Source organism: Nicrophorus vespilloides, unplaced genomic scaffold, assembly GCF_001412225.1.
Source record: "Nicrophorus vespilloides isolate i.1.1-1 unplaced genomic scaffold, Nicve_v1.0, whole genome shotgun sequence".
NCBI classification, from domain to species: Eukaryota; Metazoa; Arthropoda; class Insecta; order Coleoptera; family Silphidae; genus Nicrophorus; species Nicrophorus vespilloides.
In genome coordinates, this window is record NW_017100083.1 from 364,547 (window position 1) to 384,340 (window position 19,794).

At 32.8% G+C, this 19,794-nt stretch overlaps 5 protein-coding genes across 6 annotated transcripts; 2 read left to right on the forward strand and 3 right to left on the reverse strand.

The window, feature by feature from the left end:
• Positions 1-50: 50 nt before the first annotated feature.
• Positions 51-788, reverse strand: LOC108566989. Its single transcript, XM_017927160.1, has 3 exons — positions 711-788; positions 386-658; positions 51-242 (listed from the first exon to the last, which is right to left on the reverse strand). The coding sequence occupies exons 1-3, from the start codon at positions 786-788 to the stop codon at positions 51-53; spliced, it is 543 nt and encodes a 180-aa protein (XP_017782649.1).
• A 1,535-nt stretch (positions 789-2,323) lies between these two features.
• LOC108567018 (facilitated trehalose transporter Tret1-like) lies at positions 2,324-4,616 on the reverse strand. The gene is made up of 4 exons (XM_017927200.1): positions 4,539-4,616; positions 3,870-3,973; positions 3,599-3,817; positions 2,324-3,545 (listed from the first exon to the last, which is right to left on the reverse strand). The coding sequence occupies exons 1-4, from the start codon at positions 4,585-4,587 to the stop codon at positions 2,526-2,528; spliced, it is 1,392 nt and encodes a 463-aa protein (XP_017782689.1). The 5' UTR covers positions 4,588-4,616; the 3' UTR covers positions 2,324-2,525.
• Positions 4,617-8,622: 4,006 nt separating this feature from the next.
• Positions 8,623-11,690, forward strand: LOC108567010 (glycine-rich cell wall structural protein 2-like). 2 transcript variants are annotated; one of them, XM_017927189.1, is made up of 3 exons: positions 8,623-8,749; positions 10,711-10,975; positions 11,066-11,690. In XM_017927189.1, exons 1-3 carry the CDS (start codon positions 8,738-8,740, stop codon positions 11,587-11,589), a joined length of 801 nt encoding a protein of 266 aa, XP_017782678.1. In that variant the 5' UTR covers positions 8,623-8,737; the 3' UTR covers positions 11,590-11,690. The 2 variants fall into 2 exon arrangements, with proteins under 2 accessions (XP_017782678.1, XP_017782679.1); XM_017927190.1 differs by having other exon boundaries at positions 8,624-8,749; positions 10,711-10,879.
• A 1,308-nt stretch (positions 11,691-12,998) lies between these two features.
• Positions 12,999-15,014, forward strand: LOC108566990 (harpin HrpN-like). Its single transcript, XM_017927161.1, has 4 exons — positions 12,999-13,010; positions 13,780-13,809; positions 13,903-14,383; positions 14,435-15,014. The coding sequence occupies exons 1-4, from the start codon at positions 12,999-13,001 to the stop codon at positions 14,884-14,886; spliced, it is 975 nt and encodes a 324-aa protein (XP_017782650.1). The 3' UTR covers positions 14,887-15,014.
• A 280-nt stretch (positions 15,015-15,294) lies between these two features.
• LOC108567036 lies at positions 15,295-19,288 on the reverse strand. The gene is made up of 2 exons (XM_017927224.1): positions 19,229-19,288; positions 15,295-18,424 (listed from the first exon to the last, which is right to left on the reverse strand). The coding sequence occupies exons 1-2, from the start codon at positions 19,262-19,264 to the stop codon at positions 15,329-15,331; spliced, it is 3,132 nt and encodes a 1,043-aa protein (XP_017782713.1). The 5' UTR covers positions 19,265-19,288; the 3' UTR covers positions 15,295-15,328.
• Between the last annotated feature and the right edge of the window lie 506 nt (positions 19,289-19,794).

Here is a 19,794-nt window from a genome sequence, read left to right on the forward strand (position 1 = left end):
AAACCGAACGATTCTTCGATCAAGAAAATAAAAATGCCAGTGGTGGGTAGCTAGGATATGGTGTCGTCGTTAGCATGAGCGAAATCCTGCAGGTAGAAGTAAATGCCTTTAGAAAGCAAAGCTAAACCACATAATCCATAAGATATCAGCAGGACCGGCTTCCTTCCCAAGCGATCTATAATCATAGCGGAAACGATTGCGCCAGGTCGAATATTGAGCGGATATAATGATGCTGGATGATACTATAATAGTTTGCAGGTAAGATTCGATAGCTATAAAACCGCTCAGCTGTTGGAAGGTGGCAATACCAGCCATTAGCCAAATACCACATTTCCTTGCTTGAAATAAAATTCTATCCCATGCTGTTCTCCATATCGGAATATACCGAATTGGCAATCTCATCTAACCTTTGATCTAAGGTTTTATCATCCACTCCTGCGGGTTGGAATTTGATCAAGGCATTCCTCGCATCCTCGCTTCTCTCGACTTGCATCAAATAATACGGAGATTTCGGCATCGAAATGAAGATGTGAAAGGCGGCGCACATGATTCCAAGTACTGTGTACGATACGAATGGTCCCACAGAGAAGATTAAAAAGCCTATGAAGTGTTTCAAGACGTTCGCCAATCTTCCTTGAATATCCTTATCAGCATCTTCCTACGACAGTACGGATTACTTCACTTTCCTAACACTTTTTGCAAATACTGACGACGTCCATTGGTGAACCCAATGAAGAATCTTCTCCAACCAATTTTGAAGATAAAGACATGCAAGCTGAAAGTATCATCATACTTATTATATATTAATTAGTTAAGTAGTTATTAAAAAAAACGGTAAAATTCAATTGTTCCAGTTGGAACTTTAGAATTAAATTCCGAAAAAAAATATTATTTGTATGATAAGCAAATGATTGTTATAACTGAGAAAAATAATCATAACATGATTGCAAAAACAATCCACTATTTTCAATAAAAGAAAACGCACTATTCGAAATCTTATCTCAGGTATGTATCGATAATAAATAAATTACTTAGTGTAACTTAATGTTTACATTTATAAAGTATACTATTACAATGAAACGCATCTTTCCTTGATCTAAATCTCAAGTGTAAAATTAGTCCAAGTCTGTGAAAAAATATTTCAAAAAATACATATTTCAAATAATTATGGAATTTTTTTTTATTGTATATTTTTCAAATTTGTTCTTATGAAATAAATTAAGATACATTAACGTAAAACTTAACATCTACGTGTTATGTTGTATATAAGATTATTTATTTAATTAACATTTTTTTTATTGTCCTCAAATAGTTTTGGTTTATTATAATAATTTGCTGTACATTTTTTATCCTTAATATGTCTGAATTTAAAAATAATGTAAAACATGTATTTCGAAAACTTTAAATATCAATTAATATTAAAATACAAGCTAAAATTTTAGTTAATTATAAATAATTGAAATTTACAGTTTTCAGTATTTTTTGTCAATTAGACAAATGTAGACAAAAAATATAGGAATTAATGTATTTTGTCAACATTGTACTAATTAGTATTTATTTATAAATAATTGTTGTTAACAAATGCAGTTGTTATATAATAAATTCAATTGTCTTTAAAATATGAGTGTTATTTTTATATTTTTTTTTTGTTCTATGGTAATAACGGTTTCTAATTTAAAATCGTTAAGACTAATTAGCTAAGCTTTTCTTTAGATTATTTCCATTTGGAAAATATCTTTTCCATTTATATGGTTGAATGAATCGCAATCATGAATGAAAATAAACTTTTTACATAAATTTAATGACCTGATATACAATATAAATATTATAATATTAAAAGAGAAGTTAATATTATAATAACAATATTGATTAAATCTTACCTGTAAATCCAGCCACATATTGCACAATTCGTGTATTTTTGAAGAACATACTGATTTTAGAAATTTACGAAAAAGTTATGAATGTACAACACTTTTAACTAACCTACACTATAAAACACACTTATCGACAATGTTTAATTATTTTTTCAGAATAGAAGTTTTGTGTGTATTTGAATACGTTTTTATTTACATTCATTTGGCCATGTTACATAGATAAGATAAAGAATAACATTATTCTATTGGCAAAAGCCTTTAGTTTGAACCGTAATCCTATAATAGAGATCCTAAGTAATTATATTTAATTAAGAATCCTTCATTTCTTAATTATTTATGATCATAGATTTCGTAATCATATAATTAATTTTTATTATACTAAAACATCAAATAACGTAAAAATAGAGACATTGATCCTATCACAATAAAGATAAGAATATGAATGATTATTACTGTGTTGTGATCATTTTAACTTAAGACAATATTTTTTTGTTTAACTTAAATTGATGTAGTTATTTTATGTAAAATTTTGAATAATGAATATGTTAAATAATAACATTGAAATTTATCAAAAACTTGGATGAGATTATGCTGCATGATTGAAAACACGAAGATGAGAAGCAAATTTCATAAAAAGTAGTAAACTGCGATTTATTGATTGCTTTCAGAGTTCTTTTTTAGTTTACGCTGGATCTCTTCGAAAGTTTTTCCTTTGGTTTCGGGAACAACCGTGTATATGAAGACGCACCCGGCGATGCATCCGAAGGTGAAGATCCAGAATGCCGTGTAGTAGCCCCAAGCAACGCAGATCGGGCTGAAGATCTTGGATATAGTGAAGGCCAGAATATCGCCGTAGCAACCGCAAGTTGTCACAGCAACACCTTTGATGTTAATAGGAAACAATTCACCCATCAGCAGGAACGGAACCTCCACCAAACCAAACGATTCGCCGATCAAGTATATAACGATGCTGGTGGTGGGTAACCAGGAAATGACGTCGACGTTGGCATGGACGAAATCCTGCAGGTAGAAGTAAGTGCCTTCAGAGAGTAAAGCCAAACCACATATTCCGAAGGATAATAGCAGAACCGGCTTCCTTCCTAGACGATCTATAAAAAAAGAGGAAATAATCGCTCCTGGTATGCGGATGACCCCAAAAATAATACTCGAATGTTGTGGGGATAAAATACTGCTAGATGATTCTATAATGGTTTGCAGGTAAGACTCGATAGCTACAAAACCGCTCAGCTGTTGGAAAGTGTTAAGACCAGCCATGATCAAAATACCGGACCGGTATTCCTTGTTGGTAAACAATTCCTTGTATCCCATGCTATTCTCCATATCGGAATATACTGAATCGGAAATCTCATCTAACCTTTGATCTAAAGTTTTATCATCCACTCCTGCGGGTTGGAATTTGATTAAGGCATTCCTCGCATCCTCGCGTTTTCCGATTTGTAACAAATAATACGGAGATTCCGGCATCGAAATGAAGATGAGAAAGAAGGTCAGTGGGAGGACGGCGCACATAATTCCAAGCACTGTATACGATACGAATGGACCCACAGAAAGGATTAAGAAACCTATTAAGAGTTTGATAGCATTCGTAATTACAGCCAATCGTCCTCTAATATCCTTATCAGCTATTTCTGCTATATAAATAACAGATCCCTAAAGTTAAACAATTGTTTAAATTAAATTTAAAAGAAAATACATTAATTTACCGATTGCGCCATTGTATAACCAATTCCGCCAAGTGTTCTGGCGACGTAAAGCATCCATGGGGCATTTGCGAAGATGATCAAGAACCATGGTAGAAATGTGAAGAACGCGGAAAGGAGAAGCGTGTTCTTACGTCCAATGTTATCCAGAAGGTAAGCAGTGAGCGGCGCTCCCAGTAAACTAGCCAAAATGAATATGGAAATCATCCAAGAAGCATCTTCCTGCAACAGCATGGATTACATCATTTCTCTAACACTTTTTGCAAGAACTTACGACGTCCATTGGTGAACCCAACGGAGAATCCTCTCCAAGCAATATAGGAAGAGCTGGAGAAGACCATGTCATGTAAATTGTTGCAGAAGCTAAAGACATGCAAGCTGAAATTCATTAAGTTTAATTAATTAATGTAACTTAAAGCTAAAATTTTAAAAAAATGTAATAAGTTTTATTTGTGACATTACAGTTTTTTTGTAATTGTTGTCTGATTTCAAAAAATATCATAATATTTATATCCATATTTATATTTCATAGTATTTTCTAATATATTTATATATTGACATATTTTGTATGTCACTTTAGTTGGAAGAAGTCGTTTTGTTTTTAACAAATACATTTGGTATTATTATTAAATAATAATTGATGTTCAATTGTCTGTAAAATATGAGCGTTAATCTTATCTTTTGTTTCTATGGTAATATAGTTTTTTTAATTATGTTTAATTGAGCGTCAAATCGATAAGACTAATTAGGTAAGCTTTTCTTTGCATTTTTTCCAATTTCGAAAACATATTTTCCATTGATATGGTTGAATAAATCGTAATGATTTAGAAACATCAATTTCTGTTGAATGAACACATTTTTTTTTACAAAAATTCAACAAAATTAATGAAACAAAAAATATTAATTTTTTAATTGTATAATAACAAAATTGATAATATCTTACCTGTAAATCCAGCCACATATTGCTTAATTCTTGTATTTTTGAAGAACATATTGAGTTTGGAAGTAGTCGTTAAAGTTACTATTAACTAACCAACAGTACGGAACACACTTATCGATAATGCTTTATTTTTTTTGAAAACAAGTTTTTGTATAATTTGAATACGCTTTTTTTTTAAAGAAATTGGATACACATAGATAAGATAATGATTAACAATGTTTTATTAGCAAGAGCCTATAGCTTGAACCTTAATCCTTTAAGTAATTCTAAATAGAAAAAAAAAACAAAGCAATTATATTTAATTAGGAATGCAAATACTATTTTCTTTTTATTATATCAAAAAAATCAAACAACGTGAAAATAGAGACATTGTGACATCAATTAGTAAAATTTAGTAAATTTAAATTATATTTTTGTAGTTATACAGAATTTTAATCATTGACATTTGTCAAATTTAGTGACATGACTTTTGTGTGACATGTAATATGAATGTATGCCAAGTGTACCAAATACTATTAACTATTAGAATAATTTATTGAATTACATAATAAACATTTCTGACATTAGAAAAAATGACATTTGTCACACTTTTGTGTGACATGTAATATAAATGTATGCCAAGTGTACCAAATACTATTAATTATTAGAATAATTTATTCAATTACGTAATAAACGTTTCTGACATTAGAGAAAAAATGGCATTTGTCAAAATTTGTGACATGACTTTAGTATGACATGTAATATAAATATATGTCAAGTGTACCAAATAGTATTAACTATTAGAATAATTTATTGAATTACATAATTAGTTTCAAATGTTTTTATTTGTTATATGATATAGGTTACATCTATGGTTATACATGAGTAGTCATACTGCTTAAGCCTTAGCTCTTTCAGCATGCTTTTTATGGATTACTGGTTTTAGTAATGACAAAACAAAAATTATACACATTATGGGGATTAGATACACATTTTGGAAAGTAGGTTAGAAACACATTTTAAAGCTATAATGACATTTAGAACATGAATACACATTATAGAGAATATATAAATGTTATAGGATACATACAATTATAAAGATAATGCACATTATGGGAAGATAGATACATATGCACTAAGAGAAATGGAAAGACATTATAGAAAACATGGATTTATGTTTTGGATCAAGTCATTGAAGATGGGATTTCGGTTTCTAGATTTGGCTGGAGGGAATGGGATTTTTATTTTTGGTTTTGGCCTGAGACATTTACTGGGAGGAAGTTTGAATGAATTTTCCTTGGAGTGTTTTTATGAATTCTGTTATGCTGGGGAATGAAACATGCTCCTAGAGTTGAACCGACTAATATTTGTAATGGAGCTTTAGGATTTTCCGGATAATTGAGGTGAAATGAGGGTGTGAATTGCGATGGGGTGTGTGATGACAGGGCGGATGTAAGTTTTGTAAATATGCACTAGTGTTTCGGTAGAACATCCTCCCAGTTTGGACCTAAAGCAGGCTATTAGGTTGAATCGATGATTTACTGTTTTCAGGATGTTTTTGATTAACAGACTTTGATCAAGGCTCATGTGAAGCAGGATGCCGAGATATTTGGTGGTGTCGGATTCTTCGATGTCGACATTCCAAAGATTGATCCTCAGTGCGACATCTCGAATAGGGTGTGTTGGAAACCAATAAGCTGTGATTTGGTGGGACAGGCCGAATGAGTGGAATCATCTTCAGGGGTGGATATGTTGGCACAGTAGATGTTGAAGGTTTCTGACATTAGAAAATTTGACATTTGTCAAATTTAGTGACTTGACTTTTGTGTGACATGTAATACAAATGTATGCAAAGTGTACCAAATACTATTAATGATTAGAACAATTAATTGAATTACATAATAAAAGTAGATGAATATGTACAAATATATCGTTTCTGGATTTTAAGCTATTACAGTTTTAGAGACAGCAAAACTTTTGCATCCGGTTTTTAATTGGTATGGCCAATAGTGGAGGTATAATATAGTAACGTAATTACGGCCACCTTGACATCATTTCCCATTCCGATTTGCAATCGCTTCATTAAAAATGTAAAATCCATTTTTAGGAAAACAAACAAATCGGATTCAATCACCACAAAAATTTAATGAAAAGATCATGTATTTTTTAAAAAGTTTTTTTTTTAAAGACTATCGACCACAGTTGTCTATATAGAATATATGAATGTTAATTATTTATTATACTAGTAAAACTTCATTAAAATTAACAAAGTTGGTAAAATATCGCCTATTCAACTAACTTTTGCTTAACTTTTATAAGTTTTTAAATAAAAAGTTCGTTTTGGAGAAGTATACAAATATTATTTATATTAGCAAAGTAATAGTAAATAATAATTAAGAACAAAATGAATTTTATAAAGAAAAATATTTCTGATACAAATTTAAAAAAAGCCTTGGGTATTTCCAACACGTTTCTTGTTTTGTTTTCATAAATATTCTAATTGTCAGGAGTAAAATTCTGTTTTTAACTTGGATGTACCGTGTAATTTAATTAATTTAGTGTCAACGAAAAAACAAGTACATGATTCTTATTTTTCTGAGGCCACGAAACATGTCAGTCGCGCCTGATTTTTCTGTTACAAATAAGGTTTTTTTTACCTTTATTTTTTCTCAAATTTCATTATTGTTAACGTATTGAGAGGATTTATCGCTTTAAATTGTGTACTTCGAATACACGCATGGTGTACCAAGGATGGATTTCATCCTTTTTAACATGTTTACGGTCTGGTGGAAAGAACCTCGGCCGCAGAAGTCTTCGAATTCTTAGTTTCATTATCGATGACAAAAAAAGTGTAATACTTCCTTTTACTATTTATATTATTTCAACATAAAACTTAGTAATTAAAGAATAATTAGAAAATTTGCAATAAATGATTCATTGCCAAAATTATTAAAGGTCTACGTTGACAGGAAATCGGATGTGACGTAAATCTACTAAACTTGAACTTGAAATGTAACATTAAGGTCGTGAATAATATTGAAACTTATATGAATTAAAATTAACCTTAGCAATTGCTATAATCACATAATTATAAAGTAGTTTAGAGGAAATTACTTTAGTATTGTCTACAATATAGAAGGTTATTGATGATATCTTCGAGTTGAAGTTATTCTTATAGGAAATCTTGAAATAAATTAGAGAACTTTTTTCAGATTTATTGTCTTTTTATGTCTTAATACCTTTATTCTTACTTTGTTAATTTATAGTACAATTATAACTTAATTACAAAATCTATGGTCTAAATTTATTAAGAAACTAATATACAAATTCTTAATTAAATATAACTGTTTTTAATACACAATTTCTTGTTTCATTTTCAAATAAAGATTTATATTTATCTTTAAATAAAATTGCAAGAATTCTTCAAATATTAACGTAATTGTTGTTTCCTTTTCTTATCTGCTGTAAAGAAAGTAGATTTCCAAATCTAAACTTTGAATCATTTATTAAATATTAAGTATATGATTATAGAAAGAAACCAAATTATTGCTTATTATTTTGGTTTATTTCTTAAAAATCAAGATTATATTTTTAAATATGAATATAATAATTTGCAATGAAAGTATGAAGTGTAATAAGTAAAGAATTTGACTGTGAATCTGAGAAATGATTGAAGAAATTCACATAATACTGAAATATCTTAATGTTAAAAAATAAACCATTTACAAGTCAATTTTAATTATGTTATTAATGAATCGTTGATGTATTCCAAGTATTAATTGATGGTTACGATATAGCATTAAGTGTTATATAATGAAAGGAATCATCTAAATGAAATGAATATATTTCTTTGTTATCTTACGTTGAGCTAACATTCACACATCCGAAACGGAGATGTGCAAATTATAACAAATATTGAGGAAGACAAGGAAACCATTTATAATGAATGTTATGGAAGAGAAGGAAAAACGCACTTTGACACCTGTGTCAAGTAAACACGGGTAAAAGTGAAGTTTTGTAGTGCGTATGGGTATGTATGTGAATCTGTAGAAGAAGTATTGCTAAACTTGCTGGTAAAGTGGGAGACGGACAAGGCTACGTCCGTACATATATAAATGCAAAACGACGAAAATTTGCAAGCCAATGCACAAGAAAGACCCAAACCGAAAAAATAGGTTACATTCAATTGCAAATCTTACATTCAGTTGTGTTCAATCAGGAAGATGATCTTCTCGGTGAGTAAATCTTTTTGTTATAATTTGTGTGTAACTAGAAATATTTTGATGTTTCTCTTTGTTATTTAAGAATATTTTTTAACAAATATACTGAAAATTATCGTAACATCAACATTAAAAAATCTCGAATAAAACTAGTAAAATTCTAAGTTAAAAGTAGATTTTACACAATAATTTCAATTACTTAATGATAGTTTCATTTTTGTATTGATTCGCGTACAAATTTTATTAAAAATGAGATGAGAATTTAGAAAAAAACGATCGATTTTTTCCCTTTTTGTACGGTTAAGTATTTTGTTCGTATCGATTAGTCCGGTTTTGAATTAGTCCGATATATTGGCGAAACTGATTACCCACACTATGCGTGGTATTACTGTATTTATTTGAACTGATTACCAGCACCATGCGGGTACATGAAGTACATTGAAGAATAAAAACCAATACTTAATTGATAGCTTCAAAAATTTGCAAAAGTTAAGCAAGATGATTTGTGGACAGGTGATTCGATTAATATTCACTATATACAATTGATCAATAGAAAATAACAAGAAAACCAATTAATATAAAAAAATAAGTATTATTAACAATAATCATTAAATAATTGCACATTTTTGCTGCACTTTAATTAAAAACGTTATTGAACTTTCATCAATTAAATCTTGTATACATATTTTTTTGTCCTCCAGAGGAATAACACTAAGAGAATTGGGTTCAATAATAGAGATTGCATCAATCCTTGCCATCCCAATTAAGAGCAATTTGCAGGCCTCCATTTGCAATTTGATTTTAATGCTCCAACAGTTCAAGACTAGCAGCTTTTTAATTGGTCGACTTGTTTCGATTTCAATTATTACGCGCGCGGTTTTTCATATTTCTTTTTTTTTTGTTTGTTCCCTCGGAGATTTGCATCTCCTGACTCACGCCTATTAACAGGAAAGAAAAACATGGGAAAATTGTTTATTGCAGTCGGCAGGAAAATTATAATTGATCGCATTTGCATTTTCATTAAACTCTATATCAAGGGCCTCGTATTCAAATTTTACACATGTGAATCATCATTGAATTGTTACATAATATATTAAGTATAAGAATATGAGAGCAACAATAGTACTTGATAATTGTTTAACAATTCTTTAAACGAGTGTACATTTTTTCAATGTTAAGCTTTTTTTTAATTTTCGAAAATTAGATTTTTTAAACATTTTGTAGGAATTAATTATAACATCAAAATTACATCTTCTGCTACTACGTAATGTTTATTGAAGATCTAAATATGACAATTTAATTTTTACATTTTCGTTTTATAATAAATTATTATATAATCATGCACGCTAAATGTATCATTAAATATACATGTTGAAGATAAAACTCTGACCTTTGCATTGATTGTGTATCAGTTAAACCATAAACAATTATTCTCTCTCCCTCTAATATACAGTAGTAATCATAACAACAAAATTTAATAATTTTGCAAAACAATTAATAAATATATTAAACAATAATTAAAAAGGATTACTATATTTTTTAACTTAATCCTACGAATTAATTGCGTCTGAACAATGTAGATAAATAATTATAAATTCATAAAAAATAAAAAAACTTACATGAATTAAACAATTTGACTACAAAATTATGTTATAGAAAATGAAGGTATGAAAATAAAAGTTATTATGAAATTAACCTAAACCTTTCAAAATAGTGTTATTTATAAGAAATCGCTTTAAAATGTGGCAATTCAGGTGCAAATTATTTTTAATATCTTGTCTAATTAACGCTAATTAAAGTGGTGTTTGTGTGTGAAAATGCACGAAACGCTTATTGGAAAATAGCAATTAGCAGCAGATATTGTTTTCAGCTTAATATTTTTCGTCTCACGCAAATGCGTTATATAATCTTTGATTATAAGTACTACTAAATTTGTTGTAAATACTGAAGTTATTTAATTTTTGTATCTTTTTCAGATTTTGTTGGTCAGTGGATTGGTTGGTAGCGCCCTTTGCGGTGGATACGGCCTGTACACAGGAAATGAAGGAGGATATTACAGTGGAGCTTCAGGTGGTGCTGCAGGATATGGCGCAGCCGCTGGTTACGGCGGATCCTCCGGTTACGGTGGATCCGCAGGATACGGCGGTGGGTATCCTGGATACGGAGGTGGTTATAGGGACGGCTATGAGGGCGGTTACAACTTTCCATACAGACCATCAGCTTATGCACCTTTTAGGCCAGGTTATTCACTATTTGCACCAATTCTTCAAATTTCATTACCTTCAACAATTTATCCATTATATAAACTAATTTGATATTCGTGAATGACAGGTAGCAGCAGCGGCGCCTACAGACCCACTTACAATCGCCCTGGATACAATGGATACAGGCCTTCGGCTTCCGGAAGTGGTTACTATGGAAACAAGGGAGTCGGTTCTTACCGTCCCAGCTACAACACTGGTTCCGGTTATAACGGAATTGGAGGTTCCTTAGGAGGCGCTGGATACAACGGTGCTGGAAGTGGCTTGGGCGGCGGCGGTGGATACGGTGGAGTTGGAAGCACTTTAGGAGGAGGCGGCGGATACGGCGGAGTTGGAAGCACCTTAGGAGGAGGCGGCGGATACGGCGGACTTGGAAGCACCTTAGGAGGAGGCGGTGGATACGGCGGAGCCGGATACGGAAGTGGAGTCGGTATTGGAGGAGGAAGTTTGGCTGGAGGCTATGGATCTGGATATGCCGGTGGACTTGGAGGTGGATTAGGAGGCGTTGGAGTTCAACCTGGATACGGAGGAGGTTACAATGGTTACGGAGGATACGCAGGCTATGGTGGTCCAGGTTTCTTCAACAAGAAATAGGAGAAACCCAAAGAGAAGAAGCTTATATTTTTTGGAACGAATTTTTGTGATGTTTAATTCAATGAATTAGTGAACTATCATCGATTATTTCTATTTTGTACAAACACTATGATTTATTAAGTATGTATTTATTGAAACAAAAGAATATTAAATTTCAGTTTTTTTATATAGATTTTTTTAATTGAACCTTAAAAATGAAAACAATTATCTTACTTAAATTACCTTTAAATTAGGATTGTGTGGTGTTATGATGCAGACGCATTAGGAGCCACAGTAAAGAAGTGGGATAATCAGTGAAAGGGCATAAGCAGTATTTATGAGCAAAAAAGCAATGTTTTCACATTTTCTCGGAAACTATAATAAAACGGATGAAATTGAAAATTGAAAAGATGCATATTAAAGCTAGATATTTGGGGAATGTATCGAGTATTTATACATTACTTTGGTTTTATCTACTTGGCTGTAATTCGCGTTCAAAGTAGAAAAAATTAAAAATTACGTTTTAGTGATTCTCTTGAAAACTATAGTAGATTGAATGGATTCAAAAGATACATATGAAAGCTGAATATAACTATGGTTTTATCTATTTGGTTGTAATTCACGTTCAAAATTTTAAGTGATTTTTTTTCGTTCTACTCAAATTAACATAATTAATATTTTCAAACTATTATTTTATTATTTTTTGTATTGTAATTATTAGAAGATTTCAGCCTTTAAAACTGGATTTCAATTAAAATACAGTAATTATATTATATTAATTAAGTGAATATATATTTTTTTTAAGTTTTTAGTAAATTATCAAAAATTAATTAATTAAGAATTAATCAAAGTTTAAAAATATTTTGTGCAAATTTTAAATTATAAAATTATAAAAAGAACATATGTGTTATTAAGGTGCGAAACCAATATTATACGACCTCGCCCAGCGAAAGAGATGTGGCAAGTCAGGAAAATCCGAAAAGTCTTTCTCTCAAATCTCGACATCGGCATTTCCGACTGACCCACATTGCCGGTAACAGATTTGTCTGCATAATACTTAACCAAACACTATGACCAAGTGAACCAATGCACCAATTCCAATAACGTTTCATGCAACAATGAATCACACACACAGGAATTAACAACGGCTGCTGTAATTAATAAAGCTTCTTTTTTTTATTGTCTGTATTCTCTCTTTCTTTTATTTTAGAAAGATACGTTATATAACCGAAATTGAGTTTGTGCAACGAATTTAAAGCCTGCCCCATGGACAGTTTTGTAATTCCAGTTAGTTTGCCGACTTGGAACCACTCTCACTCGATCGAAGAAACCCATCGAGGAAAGCACACCAGTTTATCATTGTGATCCTGCGGTTATCTTAAATTATCCCCAGAATAACGTTATTATCTTCATCAGTTGATTATCCCGAAATGTATACGAGGGTGAGTGTTTACTTTTATTTTGATGCACATTGATTTCCATTTGCGAACCATTAACTCCAGTTATCGCCTAATGTTTTGATAGAGATAGGTATTTTTAGATGATCGTAAATCAAATCGATCTTGCGCTGATGATAGTGTAATCTCGGTCATAGTATCATCCTGCAAAAAAAAAACAATAGGAATAGCTCCAAAATACCGCAAGGTAAAATCAATAAAAAAAAATCGATATTGCATGAGAAGGCAAAACAATAATATAGGACAGATTCGTATTAGGAGATCCGCTCAAAATTCAACTTTGGACGCAATTTGGAGCGGGCCACCTCCGCGAAATTATGTAATTTCGCTGTGCGAAAACCCACGCGACTCGCACCAAAAATAAACGAACAGACGTCAGACGCAAGAGACGAGAGAAAGTTACGCAACGCATGATCAAATAATAACATTATTATGCAAGAGTAAAAGTTATTGTTGAATGGTGGTATTTAGCTTCTCGTTCATTCTTTGATTCCAATCTATTTGTGTTATACAGTTATTATTACTACACATTATAAAACTATTAAAGTTTTGAGTATCTGCAACTTCTTTATTTTTATGATTTGATTTCTTTGATTAAATTATTATTATATTCTTTTGATTCTAGAACTTTTTCCTATTTTTTAATTACTTTATATCGATAATATTTATTTGTGTCAACTATTGTTAGTTGTCATGTATTCAGTTGACACTGACAATTGAAATTATATAATACTTTGACAATTGTACATACTAGTTGGAACACGTATTATATAGAGTCAATTATGTAAATTAATTATAATTTAACGTAAGAAATTGAAAGAATTTATTTTGAGTTTAATAACCTTGTGATCATGTGCATCATCTTGTATTTATGCAGATTTTATTGACGCTTTGTCTGGTGGGCTTAATCCAATGCCAAGACTACGATCAAGACGATTTGGGTAGACGTCTTCATCGACGTCCGAGACCCAATTACCAAAATCAAGGACCGTGCGGGCGGGATGCGAACGGAGAAGGCCGTTTCTTCAACCTGCAGTACGTCAACCTGAATTACAACTACAATTGCGGAGGCGGCTACGGCGGTCAAGGCCATTACCAGCAACCTCATTACCCTCAACCACAGCAGCCCATCCATAGACCACCGTTGTTCTCCGGCGGAGGAGGACATTTCCAGAAACCACAAAGGCCCATTAAACCTCAGAGACCGATCTTAGGAAACTTGTTTGGACAGGGTGGACATGGAGGTTTAGGACAACACGGAGGTCTTGGAGGTGGTTTAGGACAGCACGGAGGAGGATTAGGACAGTTTGGAGGAGGATTGGGACAGCTTGGAGCAGGCTTGGGACAATACGCTGGAGGTAAATACCATTAATTCCGTTTACAAGTTTACAAATTATCCAAAAATTTAGGAGCTTTATCGAACGTGGTGCCGTCAGTGACTGGTGCATTGCAAGATGCAGCTTCCCAAGCGGGAAACTACTTGAACCGCCCCAATTTCCAGCCTTTCAGGCCCGGTTTAGGTAATGGTGGTCCTCTGGGTTTGGGTGCTTTCGATGGTAGCATAATTAACAGCTTTGTCGGCCTCTTCAGGCCCAATCCTAACAGACCTGTCCCTTCATCTCCTTCATCCACCGGTGTCCAGTACTTGGACGAGGTTAACAACAATAATGTAAATAATAACGATAACAATAGCGGAAGCATCGATGAAAAACCGGTCCACGAGGATCCGGACGAAATCGTCGAAGCTTACAGCAACTCTAAAGCCAAAAAAATGATTTCAGCCTTCGGACCGTCGTATTACGCCCCCTACAACCGCATAATTCGAGGGATTAACAAGGAATTCATCCACCTCTTGAGTTGATTAACAAATATTAATCATCGTTATCGCTTCCTATACTAAATTGTGATAATATCTGAGATAATCAAGAACACGAAATTTTCAATTCACTTTTTCATTTAATTTATTTATTGTCTAAATTAATACTTAAAGCCAGATTATATAACATATTGCCTTATTCATCTTTAATACAATCTATAATCATATCTCTTTAATTTAATTTAAGATTTCGTTTAACATTGCAAGTTTTATATTGATGAATTCAATTTTTGGTTAGTTTATATTTGAAATTCTTTATTATTGTTAAACACTACATTTCATACTTACATTTTATACTTTGGAGCAAAATACAAATTGTAAATAAAAAATATTCGAAATTTTGATGAATGTAATATTTTTTTTTTAATTAAAACGAAAATTATGATTCCAATATAAATTTATTTATAAAAAAAAAACTAAACAATGTTTATTTATCATCCTCGTATCCATCGTCGTCATCGTTGTAAGGTCTTTGATAATATCCGTCGAAAGGCGTTCCGTATTCCTCTGAAACATCCACTTTACCTAAGAAAGGCTTCAACAGTTTATCATGGAACTTCATGCTAGTCCTGCGTTCATCCTCATCTAAAGGATTCGAGCTCCCAACGATTGCGCTAGAGTTCGAATCTTTTATAAAGAACTTCTCGGGGTTCTTGACGTTAGCCTCAGAGTCGATCTCCAAAGTTTCATTGAATTTCTCTTTATATAATTCAGGATTGATGGCTGACACAAAACTCCTGGAAGATAGATTAGGTACGTACTTTCTCTCCTCATCATCATCTCCATTATCCCTGAAGAATTGAGCCAAATCATCGTTGGTAGGTTGTGCCATGAACGGTTTCAAGAGATTTTCCGGTAAATTAAGACCAATTCCGACTTTCTCCTTCTGATCCTCATGTTGCTGCTGTTTAAACATATCTCTCAGAAACTCATCCAACTCTGCGTCTTCGATATCATCATCTTTAACTTTTGAAGGTTGTGAAACAATTTCTTTATTTTTAATGTTTTCTCTCATAGCGTTGAAATCGTTCTTCATTTCTTGCAAAAAGTCTTTGACGCTTTCAACGCCAATAGCATCTTTAATTCCTTGAAGAGCGCTCTCCAAATCATCTTCTTCGATATCTTCGCTGATCACGTAAAACTTATTTACCTTCTCCACAATCTCATCGTTTTCTTCATCTCCTCCGAAGCGCGATTGTAATATAGGAAAGGCAGCTTCGGCTACCAAAGGCTTGTTCTTCTGTATAATGATTCGCATTAAACCGACTTTCTCGTTTTCCGGATTAGAAACACCGAAAGCGTCCATGAGATCGCCCATTTTCACGTAATTGGGTTCGTGCTTAATTTGGTCGTCGTCTGTTATATCCAAGAACCTCGGTGAAATCATCATGAGCTTCTTATCTTTCTGAAGAGTTGGGGCTCTGGCATAAGGAAGCAATACTCTTGGAGCTGCAAATCTTGCTGTGGTAAACACTTTTCGAGCGCTGTGAGCTGCATCGCTTATATGTTGAATAGTTTCGTGTCCGGACTTGATGCTATCTCTGATGACGGACCCGAATTTCTGGAAAGTATCAACTATGGGGTCTTGCGGTTGGACAGGAGCTGCTTGACCTAAGATAGGTTCAACTTTCGGTAATATCTTGCTTTCCATTTTAGGAGCATTTTTCTGCATTCGCCACATCTCGAAGCGCTCTTTCAAAGTCTTAGGTCTTAGATCGATAGGAGCAATAGCAGGAGGTTGCGCTTGAGCTCGAGCTTTAATCGCAGCAACTTCAGCAGGTTTCATCACAACATCTTTACTTGTGTCTACTATCTTGTATTGAGAGGGAATTATTAGCTCTTGCGGAGCCATCTTTAGGGCTGAAAGAACGGCGTTTTTTGTTGACCCTACGAAATTTTTCACGTGATACATGGGAGCTCTCTTATCCTCGAAACTGTTTCTTGCGATTGTCCCAACGTTCTCCAAAGTTTTAGGCATATCCAATTTAGCATTAGGATCAGCCATCAGGCGTAATAACGGTAACGAACGTTTCTTTCTGGAAATGGATTCAATCATCAAAGGTCTCAATTTAAAAATTTCATTGCTTGGTCTTGAAGTCTTCTTGATAGCTTTCCAATCGTCAACTTTAAGTTCGTTCCAAAATTCTTTATGCAATCGATCAATGAATCTAATATCTTCATCCGTTAAGATGTTAGCCTTTAAATCACTTTTCAGCGAGCGTTTCTTGTGATGGCTTCTTCTGTATTCGGGAAAATGGAGCAAGTAAGGAGATGATACGAATTCCGAGGATGCAGATGAAACTTGTTGAGAGGTTCCGGGTCCGTTGACTTGAGATACTTGTATTTTCTGGTTACCGTTTGATCCTCCTGAAACGGCGTTGGAGAAGGTGTTTTGCTGGTTATTAATTGTGACTTGAGTAGGTTTAACGTGCGATAAATCCAATCCGGCGTTTGGTTTAAACGAGTTAAAATCAATCCCGGGATGAACAGGGTTTATAATAGGGTTTATAACGGGATTATGAGATATGGGTTTTCCCCAATGATCAACTTGTGGTTGCTGATTACCCGGGTGGAAGCCAAAAGGTCTTTTATGGAAAAAATGATGGTTAAAATGTCTCGAATCAGGATTGGCTTCCCTTAACTTATCGGGAATATCGAAGCTGCTAGGTGTTACTTTATAATCATTGATGCCATCATGCGAGTCAGGTTTCCAATCACCTGGATATACAGAGACCAAGCTATCGCTTTCAGTGTGCTTCAGATCCTTAGGAAAGTAACTATCAATAGGAGTCTGCTTTGTGATTTGATGATTCTTCCAGAAATCCGTGTTTCCCAATAGCTTAACATTGTACGATTCTCTAGGTACATCAGAATCTGAGCTTCTAAAATTATTACCGTTATTTAAGGACCAAACAAACAGATCTTCATCTCGCTTCAAATTTGAACGTTTCACTATCCGATGACTGAGAAGATCGTGCATCAATCCTACGTTTTCGGTGACTTCCCTTGGATAATCTGACATGGCTTCATCTACCTCCTGCATGATGGCTTCTTTGGTATCTTCTGGACCTGCTTCATGATTGGCAGCACCTAAGATCGGATGATGACCATAATACAAAGCGTTATGGATGTTAGCTCTAGCACGAGCCGAAAGCAAATCATGATGGATCTTTGCCTCTTGGATATGCTTGTGAATATCAGCCCTGGCTTTCAAGGATAAGGCATGAGCTCCAGCCACAGAAGTGAGAACAGCAGCTTTAGCTTTAGCTCCAAGTGCTAAAGCATCTACAATAGGAATCCCAAGACCGATACCAACAATAGGATCGCCTTCTTCTCCGTGATTTTCCTGCTCCAAATACTGTTGATCCAAATGATGTGGATCCAAATTGTGCGGATCCAAATGATTCTGATCCAAATGTTGAGGTGGTATCGAATAATCGTGATGAAACTCTGGTTGCTGATGATGATGAATCTCGCCGGGCGGATGCTGTCCATGTGCGATATTTGCACCGCAAACGATCACCTAAAAAAACGTATGTTTAATCTAATTGCTAAAAATACACATGGAAACTGAAATTTTTGAAACAAAAATAATGTTATCTCCATCCTAAATTTAGCGTAAATTTCCTGTGAGATTCGAAGCATTTCCTAGAATTCGGTCATTCTTAGTAAATTAATTATTAATTATTATTTTTTTTTAGTTACTTTTATCATCGAAACGCGTGATCCATTCTTATCAGTGTGGACCAAACGTATCAAGAGGAACCACAATTGGAGTGTACACTTCGAGTATCACATACATAACCGCATACATCGATCTTTGTATTGTTTTTGTTGTTTTTATAAACATAATAACAACGCGTGATTCTTATTAGTGTGGACCAAACTTTTCATGAGGAAACACTAGTAAAGTACATACCTATATTGTTTGGATATTTGAAAGGATAAAAAACAACAGGAGTGGAGATGCACTTGTTTCCAGTACACTTTGATCCAGTTGATTGATGAAATTAAAGTGGATTTCTGATTGGAAGGTATTACAATTATTTGATAATATTATTTTAATATCCAGTTTTATGTTTAGTTTTTAACAAATATACTTGGATTATTTTCTTAATACACGAAAGAATCTTGATTTTGTTTTTTGAGTTTAAAATTCGAGAAAATTTTGATGTTTAAAAGTATGCATTTTTTGTTGAATTTGCAATATTAAAATGTTGATTATAGTAATAAAATCAAATGTAATTACTTAAATATTTAGATCAATACTTATATTTATAGTTTTAATGTAATTATTGTTAAATAAAAGTAATTTTAAAGTACTTACCAATAGAATTAACACCATTTTATACCTGATCATCATTGGAACAAAATAAATAAAAAGCCAGTACTCGAGCTACGTGCAAAAGAAGTATGTCAGTTTGATGAAAAAAAAAAACATCTTCGTAGGCAATATAAAAAACCTCACTCAGCGAATTGCAATGAAAACAACGTAACCAGGAGCAAGGAAAATTACAAAGAAACGTCCAGTATGTTTAAATAAATATTTATTCCTCCATTTCTTCATAGAAAAAAAGAATTCAATTAAAATACATGAAATTTCCCTTTCTTCGAAAAAAAAACCCACATCGCATCTAAACAAAAGTTTCGATTAGTTCAAAAAAAAAATATAATAATTACATAAATAAATTAATTAATATTAAAATAATAGAGAACAACTCAGAAACAGAAGATAATTCAACAATCCTTACTAAGAAGAAAATTAAAACGAATTATTACAAAAAAGAAATATATATATATATAAGTATATGAAAAAGAAACGTTTCCGAAAGCCGAAAATCTAATTCAACAATGAACAAATAATAATCGTGTTCAGCACACTGAAATGCCCGA